General features: G+C 52.1%; 8 protein-coding genes across 8 annotated transcripts; 3 read left to right on the top strand and 5 right to left on the bottom strand.

The window, feature by feature from the left end:
* Positions 1-2,451: 2,451 nt before the first annotated feature.
* On the bottom strand, positions 2,452-2,820 carry BO82DRAFT_352539 (uncharacterized protein). The gene has a single exon (XM_025634720.1). The coding sequence runs from the start codon at positions 2,768-2,770 to the stop codon at positions 2,537-2,539; it is 234 nt and encodes a 77-aa protein (XP_025494004.1). The 5' UTR covers positions 2,771-2,820; the 3' UTR covers positions 2,452-2,536.
* Positions 2,821-4,257: 1,437 nt separating this feature from the next.
* Positions 4,258-6,991, bottom strand: BO82DRAFT_278873 (putative nucleosome remodeling complex ATPase subunit (Snf2h); the record flags this gene model as incomplete). Its single annotated transcript, XM_025631242.1, has 5 exons — positions 4,258-4,647; positions 4,696-5,691; positions 5,740-6,187; positions 6,244-6,774; positions 6,828-6,991. Coding segments are annotated over 5 exons (2,529 nt in total), but the record flags the coding sequence as incomplete, so codon positions are not given.
* A 1,357-nt stretch (positions 6,992-8,348) lies between these two features.
* BO82DRAFT_400201 (RNase P/RNase MRP complex subunit) lies at positions 8,349-9,347 on the top strand (the record flags this gene model as incomplete). The annotated part of the gene is made up of 2 exons (XM_025639167.1): positions 8,349-9,006; positions 9,223-9,347. 2 exons carry the CDS (start codon positions 8,349-8,351, stop codon positions 9,345-9,347), a joined length of 783 nt encoding a protein of 260 aa, XP_025494002.1.
* Positions 9,348-10,350: 1,003 nt separating this feature from the next.
* On the bottom strand, positions 10,351-11,400 carry BO82DRAFT_278806 (tRNA splicing endonuclease subunit SEN34; the record flags this gene model as incomplete). Its single annotated transcript, XM_025631236.1, has 2 exons — positions 10,351-10,688; positions 10,905-11,400. The coding sequence occupies 2 exons, from the start codon at positions 11,398-11,400 to the stop codon at positions 10,351-10,353; spliced, it is 834 nt and encodes a 277-aa protein (XP_025494001.1).
* Positions 11,401-11,951: 551 nt separating this feature from the next.
* On the bottom strand, positions 11,952-13,570 carry BO82DRAFT_305803 (elongator complex protein 4; the record flags this gene model as incomplete). The annotated part of the gene is made up of 2 exons (XM_025632233.1): positions 11,952-13,014; positions 13,081-13,570. 2 exons carry the CDS (start codon positions 13,568-13,570, stop codon positions 12,305-12,307), a joined length of 1,200 nt encoding a protein of 399 aa, XP_025493999.1. The 3' UTR covers positions 11,952-12,304.
* Positions 11,963-12,266, top strand: BO82DRAFT_400199 (uncharacterized protein; the record flags this gene model as incomplete). Its single annotated transcript, XM_025639166.1, has 2 exons — positions 11,963-12,020; positions 12,079-12,266. The coding sequence occupies 2 exons, from the start codon at positions 11,963-11,965 to the stop codon at positions 12,264-12,266; spliced, it is 246 nt and encodes an 81-aa protein (XP_025494000.1).
* Positions 13,571-13,750: 180 nt separating the features above from the next.
* On the top strand, positions 13,751-14,694 carry BO82DRAFT_381997 (DNA-directed RNA polymerase core subunit RPB8). The gene is made up of 2 exons (XM_025637895.1): positions 13,751-14,242; positions 14,341-14,694. The coding sequence occupies exons 1-2, from the start codon at positions 13,911-13,913 to the stop codon at positions 14,444-14,446; spliced, it is 438 nt and encodes a 145-aa protein (XP_025493998.1). The 5' UTR covers positions 13,751-13,910; the 3' UTR covers positions 14,447-14,694.
* BO82DRAFT_305797 (thiamine pyrophosphokinase-related protein) lies at positions 14,618-15,857 on the bottom strand. The gene is made up of 2 exons (XM_025632232.1): positions 15,729-15,857; positions 14,618-15,657 (listed from the first exon to the last, which is right to left on the bottom strand). Exons 1-2 carry the CDS (start codon positions 15,767-15,769, stop codon positions 14,730-14,732), a joined length of 969 nt encoding a protein of 322 aa, XP_025493997.1. The 5' UTR covers positions 15,770-15,857; the 3' UTR covers positions 14,618-14,729.
* Between the last annotated feature and the right edge of the window lie 823 nt (positions 15,858-16,680).

Here is a 16,680-nt window from a genome sequence, read left to right as displayed (position 1 = left end):
CCCTCGTTGGGATACCACTTTCGGCCGAGGCATTACGTTTTTCTAGAGCGGAATCTATTTCTGAAGGTTCAGATGGCGAGTCAGGTGTGATCCGCAATAGAGAATGTACAGGTTGGAGCGTTAGCCGAAGCAGGACTAGAGTGATGGAGTGACGGAGGGTCTAACCACAACCGCGGGCTGCTGCAATCAAACCTAAATAGAGTGTGTGCCACTGTGATGATTGACAGGACCCGCAATGGTGTTGAAGATGGAAGACCTCGAACCAATGATCGAGCAGGGCTGGACGAAACTGCATCTGTCCTTGGATGTAATCTAAATCATATATTGAGGCCACCCAGTCTAGAATCGGGGGCGACGCTGAGTAATGCTTAGAGAGGGCTCCACTGGGCCCCGCTGGGTTGGATTCAGTTCCCGGCGGTTTGGTGTCGTCCCATGCCTCGGTCAGGGGGGAAGGGGGTGCGTGATATAGGTGATTTTGTAATGCTGGAGCTATCGCAATCAAGTGATCTCGAAACTGCGTGGTGATCATGCAGCCGTGTGCCAGTAGATCTGTACAGTACATAGACCTCCCAGGGAGGGTATATTCCACCTGATAAGTTTGTAGTGTAAGCACCGAATCATCTGAAACCACATGGTGCAGGCAGATAGAAATCATGCAACCAGAACCTGTCACGGCCCTGGATAAATAATACTTACATTATAGCCCTCCAAAAGAGAAAAATAGTAGTGACTATCTACCCAGCTGTCTCCCTAATCCCTCAATTCCCCCGAAATACATCCAAACATCAGAGACATCGACAATAATATTAACTGAGATAATATATTTTTAAAGCCAGCAAGATGAAGAAAAAGTAAAATTACCGACAAAACTCCGCCAACGTCCCTGCACTCGGCCGGAACGGGGGGGGTTTGAACTGAGGGGTTGAAGAACGGTAGACTAAGGTAAGCTAGACTAGTTAAAACCCAACCCGCCGGCGGCGTGCACGGATCAATTTCTTTTTATGGATTTAATGAAATAGTACTCGATTGAATTGGCACCGGGGTTCTCCGTCAGTTTGGAGGTTGGGGTACTACGCTGCTGCTGGTGGTGATTACGGGGTAGGTAACTGCTATTTGCCTGCTCCCTGCTTTTCTTGAGCTAGGCATTTTGCTTGACGGATGGTTTTGTGCTGTATAGTGGAGGGTAGGGTAGGGTAGGTTAGGTTGCGTGCGCCCTGCCAACGCATCTGCGCCACGTTCCGGGGGGGGGGGGGGGGGGGGGGGGGGGGAGGAGGTCTGCCTGTGTCAGGTTTTGTGTTGGAGTATTTAGGGTACTCTGTATACCGATATACTCATCCAATACAGATGACGGTATCGAGACCTAGGCGTTATCCATTATTATCGGTATTCAGTACTCGGCTGAGACCATTGCCTACCTGTGCAGGGGTTTGTCCTTGGCAAGTTGGCAACTACATCATCATCACCATCATCATCCATCCAGAACAGGAATGGAGGTATGCAGTGATTAGGACCTCAGGTGGTACAATACATGTACTCTGCAACTGAATAAACCCGGCATCGAAGATCATCCATTCTTACCTCCAGTAAATGATCACCTGTAGTGTGGATACCGAAACCGGGTTCCCCGCGTCTGACGTGCCAAGATCTTAATGGGGTATGAGGTATGACTGCCGGGCACCTCATGCCACTTGCACTCAATTACAGCATAGTATGGTACTGTGCGTACTGAGCAGGTAGGCACGGTCGGTTGAGGGGGTCCGGCAGTTGGGTTAGTGAAAGGGAAGGTGAGTTTGTCTTGTGGCGTTGTCGTTGATGTCTGCTGTCTGCTATCCGGGTGGTGAAACGCGGTTTTGGTTGAGAGGATAGGCCCTTTGGGTGGTGAGTTCCCTGGTCCTTGGGATTGGGGTTGATGGCTGTTTTCTCTGGGTGGTGTTTGTGTTGGAGGCGATGCACTAAGATGTTTAGATACTTGTGGACTGGCGCTGGTGGTCTGATGGGTGACCACACGTCCATACCTAGTAGCTGAAGGTTTCGTCTGGTGGCCGGGGCTGCAATTGGGGTCTATATTTGGGTCTCTTATGGAGTCATGGAGTTTAAGGTTCTGTTCTGTCCCGGGTCTGCTGCTCGGAACCGGAGGGCAAACGCATGTGGCTCGGGGATGTCGGTTCCTGGTAATTATTCTCCGATGGAGGGGCTGTGTCCATCAAGAAATGCGTTTCCGGTGATTGAGGGGTGACACTTGGGTCCCCAAGATAATTTTAGATGTATAATTAAATTGCTTGGTTTTGTCCTGTAGGCCTCTGGTGACTTGGGTGAGCTGATTCGGAACTGCATGGTCAGTCAGTACCTTATCGCCCAGTGCTTGATACTATGTCTCGTTGGGTTGCCCACCGCTACACCTATGGAGGACAAGTACGCTGAACAATAAACAGTGTCCAATTCAGTAATACCTCCCGCGTAGACCCAAGCACGCAAACTACATCAGCAGTGACAGCCCGCCGGGTCGGGCTCCCGACGGTTCGTATCCGGCCAAAGCTTAACGGGTGCAAATTGGCGACAGTGGCGTCCGTGGAACCTGGATCCCGGAGTGCTGCCTGCTCGAATCCTGCCGCTTCATTGGGCTGATAGCAGAGGGGTCGGTCGTGTCCGGGTGGAGCAAGTTGGACTCGGAGACGGGGACGGAGTAGGAGTAGGAGCAGGATTCCAAAGACAGAGTGAGAGCGAGCCCAAGGACAAGTGGCGTATCGCATTGCGGTGTTGCTCGGGCCATATAGTTGTGTAACCTCTGGTTCCTTGGTATGAAGAGTTTGTTACTGGGGCCTTCCGGTCAGGAATGTTGAATGATTAGCGGTAGTTTATTGGCTGAGACCTGTCTTAGAACTGGGAGATAGCGGTAACCCTGGGGTGATCATACTTGGGCAATATCTGAGATTTATCACAGTGTCTAAGAGATGGCACATATGGCAGTGCAGCTTCACTAGATCTTTATCGTGCAAGGCTGTATCCTTCTGACCGGTCCGATCCGTGGATGATCCGCGGGACGGTGATGGATGCACTACCAAGGAACTTCGCGTAGATTTCGCAAGATCATGCATTGGCTGGTTAGAGGGTATCTGGTAGGAGGTCTGTTGCTTTTCTAGGGTTGTAGTATGGAGTGCGCTCAATTAGTGGGCAGTATACGTCTGAGTCAGATGAGGTTTGCTTTTTCTTGCATGTCTTTTTGACGCTGCTCGATGAATCAGATATATCGGTATTAACTCGGTAATAAATCAACTGAGATGGCCGTTAAATCCAAGGAAAATGAAGTCGATATGGGTCAAGTAAAAATAAGGTAGTAGTTGGATGCCTAACCAAGGTTTGAATTCCGCAAATGAGAGAGGAGCATCGACTGTCGAAGACATAGTAAGACATGGTATACAAAGGTAACATTCCAAGACGGATTGACACCAGACCCGAACCTGACCAACCGATCATAACTCGGTACAAACCCTGTCGAGAAGTAAGAAACCCGATGCAGGAGGAAAGACCCCCCGCCGTTCTTCCCTCACCGCTTCCCCAGGGGATAACCACTTCCGGACTCTTCCTCCACTGCCTCCACTCTACACACTCCCTGCATCACGTATCCCCGAGCACTGCCTTCGAGAGCAAACAAATATGACCGCTCCATTCTCCGTCCCAGCAGATTGGCACCGAATGAGAGCCATCCCTGCACCTGCTGCTCTTCCTGCCGCATGATTCATGCAGCGGTTGCCTTGCTTACCCAAGAACCAGCGGTCTTCAGTTATCTCGAATACGGGGCGGCCGTATGCAAGCCCCGATCATACTCACCCCCTCCGGTGATCCTATTTTCGAGCGAACATACCTGTAGACCCTTGGGGCGTCGACACGGTACACTCCCGACCAGGGTGTGCTCAACTGCTGGGTGAAAATGCCCCGGATGGCATGGACTTTGCTGGAACTCGAGGCGCCACATGTTCCCTCTAGCGCCCTGCGTGTCGCGCCATTTGATTGCCCGGATGGTACGGTTGCAGCTCGTATATCTTACGGGGCAATCAAAGCCAGTGAAATCGGTTCGTATCGTACTGTGACCGTTTATTCAGTACCTGGTTTCATTACTGACAGGGGGTCGCAGTCGACGTGTTCATGTATTCTCCTATGATACACAAAAGCTCCTTGTACAGAACGAGATGATTCCATGCAATTTATCCAGTCAGAATTGCTTGCTTGATATTAGTGTCTCCCAGAGACAATTTCTAGTCATTCCCCCCACTTCAAGCGCTTTGCAACCACTTCATCAACTTCATCGCAAGACCGCTTGCAACCGCCAATACAGTTGGGGCAGTGAACGTAGAAATAAGAGTGAGGGTGGTATCCAAGCCTCTCCAAGGCATGATTCCTCCCAATGAATTCAGTTTTCTCCCAATCGAGACAATCTTCGCAGAATGCGAGCGGACACCTAGCACAACAGAACAAGAGCCCACCGGCCTCGGATACCCGGCTCGCGCAACCCGAACAAACATGATGGGGGCAAATAAACCGAGCCTCGTTCGTGTGCAATTTCATCGAGTCCGGCAGACAATCCCAGTGATATGCTCGAGGACAGGTCTGGCAATGCCGAGGTTCGAACCTCTTACAGATCCCACACGTCTACTTCCATCAGCCAGGACTCCAAACCGAGATAGCCATTGTACTCACGATCTCGTTTACCATCGACTTCAGCGTTCCCATCCCTGGTGATTTTGGCGTGGTCGGAGATGCGATATGCATGCGCAGATTCTCCTTGGTGACGTCGAAACCCTCAATAGTGATGACCCGGCCTTTGCCAATCCGACGTTCTGCGCGGGCGAAGCATGGTGCGTCGTCTGGAAATGCCTGGGATCTTGACAGTTTCTCAACTTTCTGTCCATTGAAGATGTTCGTACGCACTCGCTCCGACACTTCCCACCAAGAAGAAGTGTTCGCGAGATCCTGACCTGTGTTCGAGTCAATGGTGCATCTGGTCAGAAGAGATTCAAAACCCCACGATCTCATATCTGCCAGGTTGTTCTCTTGAAGACCTTCACATGAGATTAGACGCATCGGAGGCGTTTCGTCAATTCCGGTCAGGGTATAGTCATGACCGTTTCCAGCTTCGAATATGCGCTCCTCCTCAATGATCTTCGATGAGAGATATGACTTCTTGAGCAGGCGACGGCTCATCTGCTCTTCCAATGTGCCCTTAGAGATAAGCCTGAAAATTCTAACTGGCTGAGTCTGGCCTATACGGTGCACGCGAGATTCAGCTTGTCTCATCACTTGTGGATTCCAATCTTCGTCCAAAAAGATGACCACTGAAGATCCGACCATATTTAACCCTTCACCGCCGGCCCGAATTGATACAAGGAAGACCATGAACTGGGGAAGATTGTTGAAGAGATGAACGCAGAGCCTGCGCCAAGCTCGAGAAGTGCTTCCATCAAGCCTGACATATTCGAAGAAACTGCGTCTCTGCAAAATTCCCAAGAGCTCCTCACAAAGGTCAAGAGCCTTGACGAAACATGAGAAGATGACGACCTTCTTCTTTTCGGTGAAGACGAAATGGTGGACCAACTTGCTCAAGGCAAGAAGCTTTCCCGAGCACGAAAGGAGGGAGTTAACAGAGTCATCTGAATTCTCCGGGCTGTTGTGCAATAACCAAGGATGAATGGAACACTTCAGACGTGAGTATACTGCATTGCCCATGATGCAGCTAATGCTTACCTTTCGCAGTTCCATGAGAACGTTATCCGAGATCTTCCATTTTCGCTTAGCCGCTGGCTTATTCGGATCGAGATTCGACCTGTCGATAGGCCAGCCTTCACTATCTGTATTCAACGTCGATGACGGCTGCGAGACTTCACCCAGTGCTTCGTCTAGTCCTGTCAGCACTTTCATGTACAAAGAGTGCTGTAGCTTCGAAAGCGGCACAGCGAGTGTGACAACTTGCTTAGGAGGCAAATTTAACCCGACTTGAGGGGAGTCTTTCAGACGTCGCAACATGATGAGGTTGAGAAATTTTTTGATGTGATTCGAGAAGACAGCATCGAATTTGCCTTCGTTCAGAGAAAATGCGTCCTTGAATAGCTTAGCCGACGACGGTGTGAAGACCTCGGGGAAAAGCCAGTGCAACAACGACCACACTTCGCCCAAGTTGTTTTGTATCGGAGTACTGAAAACAAGGTCAGGTAACCATATGAAGGCGAAGAAGTGAAAAGCATCACTTACCCTGTGAGTACAAGCTTATATTCGGCACGAAGCTTGCCCATGGCCTTTGCCCTCTTGGAGTTGCTGTCTTTGATCCGATGGCCTTCGTCGAGTACAACATACTTCCAGATTGCCACCTTTCGGAACCAGAGGATGTCTGTCATCAACGTCTCGTAGCAGGTGATCAGCACTGTGCTTCTGACATCTTCTTTGAAGCAACCCTCCTTGCCGTGCTTCTTCGAAAAGAGTTTTTTTACAATGTCTCTCTGATCGCGGCTGCCATGAAACTTGACGGGAGTGAGGTTCGGGGTCCACTTTGTGATTTCAGTGATCCACGTGTCCAAGACGCTCAAAGGGCAGACAACCAGAAATGGTGCAGGATTGGTGCAAGATGATCGTTCACTCTCCGTGACATGTTCGAAGAGCGTCAGAGTCTGCAATGTTTTTCCGAGTCCCATCTCGTCGCCCAGAATGCCACCCATTCCATTTCGTCGAAGGTACATGAGGAACGAGAAGCCATCGAGCTGGTACGGTTTCAGGGTTGCCCGCAACCTGCAAGGTTAACTAGATTGTGCAAGTCTCTAGGCTTAAGGGTCTTCACCTACCCTTTGGGCTGATACGTCATTTGTTGCTGCTGCTCAATGGTGGGGTGCCCATGATGTTCGGGATCCCTCAGCACGTCGGGAACGTTGTCTAGGAGAGGAAGGATGAGATCCCTCTTTGCTCGAAGAAAGTTATTTCGTCGTCTTGTGATGTCATTGATGACGTTCGCAGGTGTACTCTCTGTATTGGCAGTGCTCTTTCTGCTTCGAAATGGAAGATCGAGATGGATGTTTCGGAACCGTGCGGCGTATGACGAGAGCGGGGAGGATTCTCGTTCTGACGGGGTCAGTTAGCTCGGTGATTGCTTGGTATGGCATGAAGGTAATTTGTCATACCGAGGTATCGAGCTGCTAGGGGCTGTGGGCTGCTAGTACTGGGTGGAGAGGTAGGGGGAGTCGAAATGCATGATCTGAGAGTGCTGAGAGGTGTCTGAAAGTCATCCGAGTCGAGGAGATTGTCCCCATCGATGTGAGGAGGGTGGTAGGCCATTTCGATGGAAGCTAGCTAATAGGGTGATTCTTTGGTGATAGGATTAGAGCGAGGAATAGTTGCTCTGGTGATGAGGTGGTTGAGTTTATATAGTGGTGAGTATATAACACCACTGTTGATTCCGAGTCTTTTGGGTGTTGGAATGAAACGGGTCTGAGGCAGTGTTGCTCCAAGGCATGCTGGTGCACGGAGTGATGGGAAGCTTGAAGGAAGCTATATTCACAGGGAAGGGGTAAGAAAGGGATCCCATTTGGGGCAGGATACGTTGAGAGTGATAGTGAATGGATGGTGTCTAAAATGGAGAATTAGCTGCATCGCGGTTGTGCTGTTTGAGTGAGAGCGACAAGTGGGTTAACCTAATCTCTTTCGTCTTGCATGGTCACTAGAAAAGCACATTTATACTTTAGGACCAGCAAGTGGGGTCCACAAGGCCCAATTCAGGGTAATCTGAAGCGATATTGGAGGATATACCTGGCAATAATGTGTGGAGTGAGGTTTGCTCGGCTCACTGCGGATTGCGGTAGGCTATGATCTTGATATCAATAAAAGAGTGCTTCAAGACATTTAGCTACGTCTTTTAGAGTCAGCAGAATTGGGGTTTAGATAGTTCTCTGTGATGTTCTCTAGCGTCTTGACATATACTGGCTGCATGGATGGAGTATTCATATGCGGGGACCAGCGAGATCAACCACCAGAGCAACCAAGCATTACTTGAAGGGGCATTTCAAAGAGGTCTTCTCAGCTCAAAGACCAGTAGAAGCCATGACACAAACAAAGATTCATGTACAGTACAGTCGTGGGGATCCAGTGATCAATCCGTCGACACCTGCCACCCCAAGGCAGCAAGGCAGCAAGGCAGCGATCTTATCAGCCCTCAGCCCTCCGCCCGATAAGCACGATCAACATTTTTCTCCAACTACCGTCCGTCACCACCACACCTCGACATACAACCTCCACTTTCACTCGATCTTCAACCATCCTCATTTAGCCCCTCCTCCCCTACACTTACTCCTAACCCATCCCCCACATCAAAAATGACCACCCCCAAAAACCAACACATAGCGCAAACCCTCCTCCTCCGCGCCCACTCCCCGGACACAGCCACCACCCTCTTCACCGAGCGCATTAAACAGAAACCTCTCTACGTGCGCCCGACCTCCCCGACCCCGGAGGACAACCGTCACCGCCGCCGCCTCCACCGTCTCCGCCGCAAGGACTACTTCCTGCGCCACCAGAAACCCCGGCCCTTGTCCGCGCGCGAGCGGCGCGCCCACCCCGAGGTCTTTGGGGTGCCGACCTCGCGGGCGCGGGCGAATGCCAAGCACAAGCACAAGCACCAGAACCAGAACCAGAACCACAACCAGACTGAGTCTGAGGCTCAGGGTGACAGTGGGGCCGGGGATACTGGGGCCGGGGCGGCCGGGGAATACAAATACGCCACCTTCAAGGGCCTGCATGCGCTGTGGGTGGAGTATATGCTTTCCGTGCTCGATCTGAAAGACCCGCGGAGTAAGACGGGGTGTGTGGTTACGCCGAGTTCGCATGGGAGCAAGCTGGTCAGCTGCGATTATCATGGGGCCGAGGTGGAGGTGGTTCGGAGTCGGTGCGCGAGTCGGGTGGGGTTGAGGGGTATTGTGGTGCGGGATGGGATGTTTGCGTTTACGGTTGTCGGGGAGGGGGATCAAGTTACGTGTGAGTTTTTTCCTTTTTTTTTTCTTTTCTGAGGAAGGGGAGGGGTTGGGCTGGGATGCGATGGGATGGGTTTGCTGACTTTTTCTGGTGGTCGGGGTTGGGTAGTGATTCCGAAGGAACATACGGTTTTCCGATTTGAGTTGCCTTTACCCTTTTCTTCTTCTGAGGGGGGGAAAGATGCGGCTGCGGCTGGGGTTGGGGTTGATGGGGATAAAGGGCAAGGGCAAGCACAAGACCAACAGAAGAAGCTCGTGTTCGAGTTGCATGGCAGCCAGTTCCAGAATCGGCCGGTGGACCGCGCGAATAAGAAGTTCAAGTGGAGGAATGTCGACTATGTTTGAGCGGCTGCCTTGGCCGTCCCTTGGGTCTCTATTCCGGGGGCTTGGATTTACGGGGTTATTGGTGTTGCTCGGATCTAAGGATTGGATGCCTGTGCAGTGCAGCTGCGGTTGCTGGGAATGCTGGGCCACAGGGTCTCCTGGGTGGCCGTGCTGCTGGCTTACTGGTGAGATGCTTGGCCATGGAAGCATGGCTACCGAGCCGAAGACTGATGTCTAAAAGCTCTAGCTTCAGCGTCTCTATGCAGGGGTGAACTCGATAGGGGAGGATGTCAGTCTACTGCCTCTGCAGTCACACATTCGGCTGAAAGCACTGCGCTCCGCCATTAAGTCGGCGTCGAAGTGCGACCTTCACGCGACAAGGGTACTCCAGCGGAATACCTTATATTGGGCTACAGTCCGACGAGGCTCGAGGATCCCGCGACAATGCACGTTGCACACGCACACGCACACGCACACAGGTCTACAGAAGTTGGTCTTGACATTGATATAGATGAATCAGAACCAGAATCCATCGTCTCACCATATATTCATCGCATCCATTCATGTTCGTTATAGCTCACATCGAGCACTATCTTTGGTCGAGCATAGCTGGTCTCAGCCAGACTCAGTTCAATCTCCATCCAGCTAGACGCACTTCAGCTAGGGTTTAAGCACCCTAGATGGGGCATAACGGGACGACTCTGCACAGGATGAGCCCGCAGACGACAAGCCCAGCTGCCGCGGCGAAGCAAACAGCCCATGTGCATTTCTGCTGGACTACATTGCATTCCCGCTGCATTGCATATTTCCCATCCCGACGGCAGATAGAGTATCCCTCTCCATATACCAAGCGAGAGAAGTTACGAGTCCATCACCAGGAGTAACCAACTCAAAGCGGGCTGGCAACAGCAACAGCGGCGCAGCACAAGCTCTGGCCGCATCCATCACAAGAAGCAGGCAAGCAGCCATGCCACCATAAGCCTCCACGCCAATATCAATATCAAAACCAACAACACCAACGAGTTCACATCCCCGCCCACTCAACACTAAACGTCCGCACATTCCCCGCACCCCCCAGCCCCGACTCATCCTCCCTCGGCTGCGCCGCCCCGCCAATCAAAAACCCCTTCTTGACGCCGGTGCCCAGCCGTCCGCCCGCGACGACGGCCATCAGATCGAGCTCCTCGTCCCAGTCGGCCGCGATCACCAGGAAATGCGAGTGAAACCGCAGCGGGTCGCCGGGGTACGCCAGGTACTGGCAGCCGAAGCGCAGGCCAGGCGAGAGGTAGTACCCCTCTGCGTGGAGGTGGGCGAAGAGCGGGTAGGAGGGGGGCACGGTGGGCGGTGGGAGGAGTTGGTGGGCTGTGGAAGAAGAGGGTGAATACGGGAGTGGTGGGTGGGAGGTGGCCGGGGTGATGCCCATTGTTGTGCCGTAGGGGGCGGTGGTGGATGTTATTGAGGTGCGGCGGGAGGTAGAGGTGGTGGAGGTGGTCATTGGGGTATCTTCAGCAGGAGTTGCAGCAGGAGCTGAGGTCTTTGGTGCGGGCTCATCGCTCCCTGTAACAGCAGCACTATTACCCTCATCCCCACTCTCACCCTCACCCTCACCCTCACCCTCACTCACGGCGGCGGCAGCAGCAGCAGCAGCAGCAGCAGCAGCAGCCTTCTTCTTCGCGGCGGTTTTCTTCGCGTCTACCCGCTTCAGCGCCGCCTCGCGTTGCTGCTCCTTGCGGTTGGTCTGCAGCCGCATGGCGTGGGCGCCCTGGGATTCTAGCTCGCGGCGATACTTCAGGCGGTCGACCTCGCGGAGGGCGCGCATGCCCTCGCGCTGCGCTTTTACCTCGTCTACAATGCAAGCTACACCGTGCTCCACCAGCAGCCGCGCCTCCTCGGGCATCAGCTTCAGCGGCAGCCCCAGAAACACGTTCTGCTGGGGGATCTGCGGCAGGGTGCCGGTGAGCACGCCGCAGATGTGGTGCTCGCGTCTCAGATACGTCACGGCATCAATAGAGAAGAGAAAGTAGCTACCCGCGATATACGAGATCGGGACGGGGAGGAGAGGGTCTGAAGCCATTTTGGAAGTAAAGTTTATTGGAAGTAATTTTTTTTCTCTCTGCTGTAACTGAGGCGCTGTTAGTTCTTAGACCCATAAAGTGATGCACAAGGTAAACAGCGGGATAGGCATTGCAAATCATTTTCAATACGTTTCTCAATCACATATGCTCGTAAAATGAGATTATTTGAGCTTCAGGGGATTGACAGATTATAGTAGTTCATATAATCATGCAAAGGGGGTTGCACGGGAAGAAAAAGATAATAAACAATGTGAGGCTTACCATCTACTCAAAACGCATCAACATCCTATGCGTTAGCAGTGCAAAGACTGCGAATGTGTTGCAAGGTCTGTGTTGTTCTCTGGTCGGAAGAGCAAGAATGAAGGAAAAATTGTTTAGTGGGATGGAAGCTCTTAAAGAAGCTGCCCCAAATGAGACCTTTCCTCTTACGGCTAGCCGACCATGTGTGCTTAGTAATGAGCACGGGCCACCAGACACATCGCCGATGATGCATCCGATGCTCTGCCGGGATCAGGAGATCATGATGTGCTTGTCGAACGAGGAAGATCATTAGGCGCCAAAATGAGCTTCTTGTTGCTTCTATTCTTCGTGTTTTTCACACCCCTCCTGTTGCTTCTAGGTATGTCCATTTTCACCACTCTTCGGCAGCACAACCATTTGTTAACGGAGCCTTAAAGCATGGCTGGGTCTTTCGTCCTGCATGAGGAACCGCCGCGTGCGATCGTATTTTGCAGCCTCGCCCGCCGGACCGGGTATCGACTCGTACGGTAGACACTATCTCCGTACAATGGTCAACACGGGGCCCGCCATGTCCGAGCAGATCGAGCTGGACGATATGATGCGAGGATCGGAACACGAGGAATAATCGCGAAGATCTCTGCATTCGAAGAGACGTCCAACACTTCAGAACTCTAGATCCGCTTTCTTCGGCATGTTGCCGGAAACCGCGCCGTCCTGGCCCTCCTTGTCGCCTTCCGCGGGGGGAAGACTAAAGGGCTTGATCTCGAACCTCCGTCGGCTCAGTGTGAAGGCCCAGTCCTGGCCGACGTTCTGGTCACTACCGCCACCACGCTCGTGCAGAACCGGTAGCCGATGCGTCTTCAACATCCCCTGGGGCGGCTCTTCGTGGGACGTGGCTGCGCCGGAGGTGGCGAGCGCGTCGGCTGAGTGAGGGAAGGGACACAGCTCGATGACTCCGTCGCTGATGAGTTCCATCCATCGCACGAGGCCCGTGGCGCGAGGGAACAGAGACAAGGGGATTGTGATCATCGCCGTGGCTCGAACGCCGGGCGTGTTGAGCAGTGCTCGGAGGGAGTGGAGGAACGGCAGGACGCTATCAGGCTGGCTCGATTCGGGCGGGTACACCGTGGGGTTCAGGAGAGACGGGATGACAATGCGGTGGACAGTATTTGGAGGGCTCGACGCGATCGCAGCATCAAGGCGTTTGTGGATGGTTGTGAACAAGGGTTCGTTCGACGGAGTGAGCGGGATGTAGTTGAGATTGGCGATGGAGGGGTGTGTGAGACGTTTGGTCAAATCAAAAGCGTGACAGAACGCAGGTCGCTTATCCGGACTACCGTCTGCCGTCGGCTGACTCTGGTCCCCGGAAGTAGCTGTAGGCACTATCAAATGTCAATGCGCCTAATTCACACCCATACCATGGACATGTATCAAATTACCTCTTGATCCAGCAATTCCTGCTCCAAACTCCCCCAAACGCTCGTACCTCCAGGCGATCTTCATGCGCTCGCCCTTGCGCTTGTCCTGCTTGTCGTCAACAGAATCAGCTGGCCCTATAAGCCCCGGAAGGCTTCTTCCCCACTGCTCCGGCATCCCGACGACATGGACTCTGTGGTCCTGCACAACGCCCTCGGCTGCATAGTATCGTAGCAAAGCTCCCGCAAAGTCCGTCGTACCATTCTCTTCCACTAGCAACGTCTTTCCAATAGGAAGCCCCCCATGCCCAGCAAGTATATTGTCAAGCGACGGCGTTCCTGTCGAAGTTGTCGGTCGCCCATCGTCGGGGGAGGGGCGAACGCCCGGCGTGGATTCTGGAGCAGCAGCAGCAGTAGCAGCAGAAGGCGCTTGCTGCGACTGGGCAGAGGCATTGACAGACCCAGTACGGTCGCCTCCAGTTGACAGTCCAATATTCCTCTTTCGAAAAGACATTGCTCAAATGAGGTGGTGGGAAATACACCTAAGTTAGCTGAAGCGCGAAAGGAATTGTTTCTTCAAGCTTTGAGATTTGGCTGCGGGGCAATGGACGGAAAGGTACTGTAAAAGCGGCGGCGGCGGCGACGGCGGCGCTAAAAGTTCTACTACCAAAAAAGCTGTCTCCCGCGCGAACTCCTCACTTTCTTTCTCTCCTGGAACTTTCCACCTCCGCGTGCGCGCTCGCTACTCATTCATCGGCCGATTGATTCTACACGCTCTACCAACGACCAAGGTCGCAATTGTCTTCACCAAGAAAACCCCGGAATCTACTTCTGTGCAACGCAAACCTACCACCATGTCCGACCCGTTACTCTTCGAGGACACCTTCACCATCACGGCGATCAACCAGCAGAAATATGACCGCGTGTCGCGCCTGACCTGCACCTCCTCGGACAACTTCACCACCTTCACGCTGGATGTCAACACCGAGCTGTACCCCTGCGTCGTGGGCGAGTCCCTCAACATGGCGCTGGCGTCGACGCTGTCGCTGGATGGCAAGGACGACTCCGGGGCCAAGGCGGGCTGGAAGGAGGTCGGCATGGGCGAGCAGACCCTGGCCAACGACTACGACTATGTCTGCCATGGCAAGGTCTACCGGTTCGAGGAGGGCTCGACTTCGGGGAATATGTAAGTTCCTTGCGTCTGTGGGGCTGGGATCTGTGGGGGGCTTGGGAGTTTTTGATCTTATGGATGTGTGACTAACGTCGGATCTCTTTCCTCTCCAGGGCTGTCTTTATCTCCTTTGGCGGATTGTTGCTCTATCTCGAGGGTCCCTACAAGAAGCTGGCTCCCTTGCGGATTGACTATGTCTACCTTCTTCTCAAGAAATAAGGAACGCAAAGGACGAGAATCTCTTTGACGTTTGTTGTGTGATTCCCTAGGCTATTCTGGGTTGTAGAAGCGCTCTAAGTCCGACTAGTATCTGGGGAACGGGGGTCGAAACAGAAGAAAAAAAAGTCTGATTGCATTTTATTGGGGTCATTCGATTGCAGCGCCGGCGTTCGATTGGTGAAATTCGGGTATACTAAATAGAACCACTAAATATTCTATCACATGTTGTGTACATTCCTGCCCGCTCTTCGCTGTCATACATCCTTCTCTGCCGCCCCCTCCCTTAGTTCGTCGCATGCGACGCAGTGGGAAACTCCAAGCGCCGGTGTATCCGGGCCAGGATCTCCAAGAAATCCAGCTCGTTCTCGGCGGTCAGGATACCGTGGCGGATGAAGAAATCGATTAAGACGACCGCGCAGTTGGGCTTGAACTCGCCCCGCGCCAGGGCCGCCTGGGTCTCATCGACTGAGAGCAGATGGAACTGCTCGACCTCGGAATCGCCGGGTTGCAGCACCACGTCCGCGGCGACCCGCACGTCGTAGATGTACTCGACCTCGGGCTGCAGCAGGTCGGTCTCGCCGCCGGCCTTGGAGCTCCGGACGTAGAAGTAGGTGACGCAGCCGGCGGCGCGCGCGCTCGCGCGCGTCACGGCCTCCGGCAGCGAGGCCTCCTCGCTCGCCTCGCGCACGAGACACTCGAACGGCCGCTCGTGCGAGCTCATCCCGCCCGCCACCGAGTTGTCCAGCATCCCCGGGTAGGTCTGCTTCGTGCGCGAGCGCCGCGGCACCCAGATTCGTAATCCCTGGTCGTCCTGCACGTAGCACGTGGCGTGGATGCCGTAGGAGACCACCCCGAATAGCGGGGTGGCCGAGCGCTCCATCTCCAGCAGGAACTCGCCCCCCGGCCCGTAGATCGGGTAGAGCTCGTCACGCCAGCCGCGCAGGATCTCGAACGTGCCCTGCTCCACCGCCGCGGCGAGGGTCTGCGCGATCAGCCGACTGCGCTGCGCCGGGGTCGCATCGGCGCCGGTCACAAGGGTGACGGTCCGGGTCGTGGTGTCGACCGCCCAGAACTCGGCCGGCCAGGGGAATTTCTCTACCACGCCGTTGAGGATGTAGCCCAGCACGGCGTCGCAGCCGCTGACTTTGAAAACGTGGTAGTTCTCCAGGTGCGCGGTGTAGAATGCGGGGTCATCCTGGTAGTATGGGAATCTACCGTGGTGGGATCATGGGTAAGTAAGCATTCCGATGGAGAGGAGGGGTTGGAGGGGCAAGACAGTTACCGGTCGCATTCTTTGACCAGCTCTAAATTGGACTTGCCCATTTTGGTTTGATGGTAGAGTTGTGAATGAACAGGGTGGTATATAAAAATACAGGGGAAACAATCTATGCTTTAGTCATCCTCTAAAAAGAAGGCTGTTGTTGTTGGGTTACTAATGAACTGGATTCCTGCGGAAATCCAATGACTTTCCTTTTCTGCTTTAGGCCGAACTTGGCGCTGCTTTTTGCTCCCTAAGCGGCCCGGAGTATGGAAAGAGTATAAAAGTATATATTTTAAATAATCTTTTAGCAGTTTTAAAGTAATCTAAATTACTCTAAAATTAAAAACTAAAAAGTAACTATTACTTTAACTGTATATTTAAATCTAAATAATCTAGTTATATAATTTAAATAAAATATATACTATTAATATTATTTATTTTACTTTTTATCTCAGCTGGTATGCCTATTATATTTCTAGTTTTTAAAAATATTAAATCCTATTTTAATAATTATTTTATATTTAACTTAAACTGTTACGGGACGGATGGATTGTACTAATCAAAATATGCCTTAGAATAAGAAGAAATAGCTGAGGAGCTATTTCATCTGTTTGTACAAAATTCTTTTATATATATACTAAGCTAGTATTAGTTTAATACTTAGTATATAAAGCCTTAGATACTAACTAGTATCTAAAGCCAAGCTTTATAATAGGATTTTAATTTTATAATAAAAGCCCTTTTTTTTTTTTAGTATCTTCTACAGCTTTTATTTATATAAACAGCTGTTTAAAATCTAAAACAACAGTTTTATACTTTAACCTCTTTTAGATAATATTATAGCTGGTTAGTAGGCTGTATATATATAAATAGAGTCTATATTACTTATTATAGCTCTTTTTTTTATATAAACCCTTTTTATCTAGTAAATATAGTAATTTTTTAGTAAATAAAATCTTTTCTTTCTATATAT

This window comes from Aspergillus uvarum (genome assembly GCF_003184745.1).
Source record: "Aspergillus uvarum CBS 121591 unplaced genomic scaffold BO82scaffold_14, whole genome shotgun sequence".
NCBI classification, from domain to species: Eukaryota; Fungi; Ascomycota; class Eurotiomycetes; order Eurotiales; family Aspergillaceae; genus Aspergillus; species Aspergillus uvarum.
Note: the sequence above shows the minus strand (reverse complement) of the source record. Positions and strands in the feature narration are given on the sequence as shown.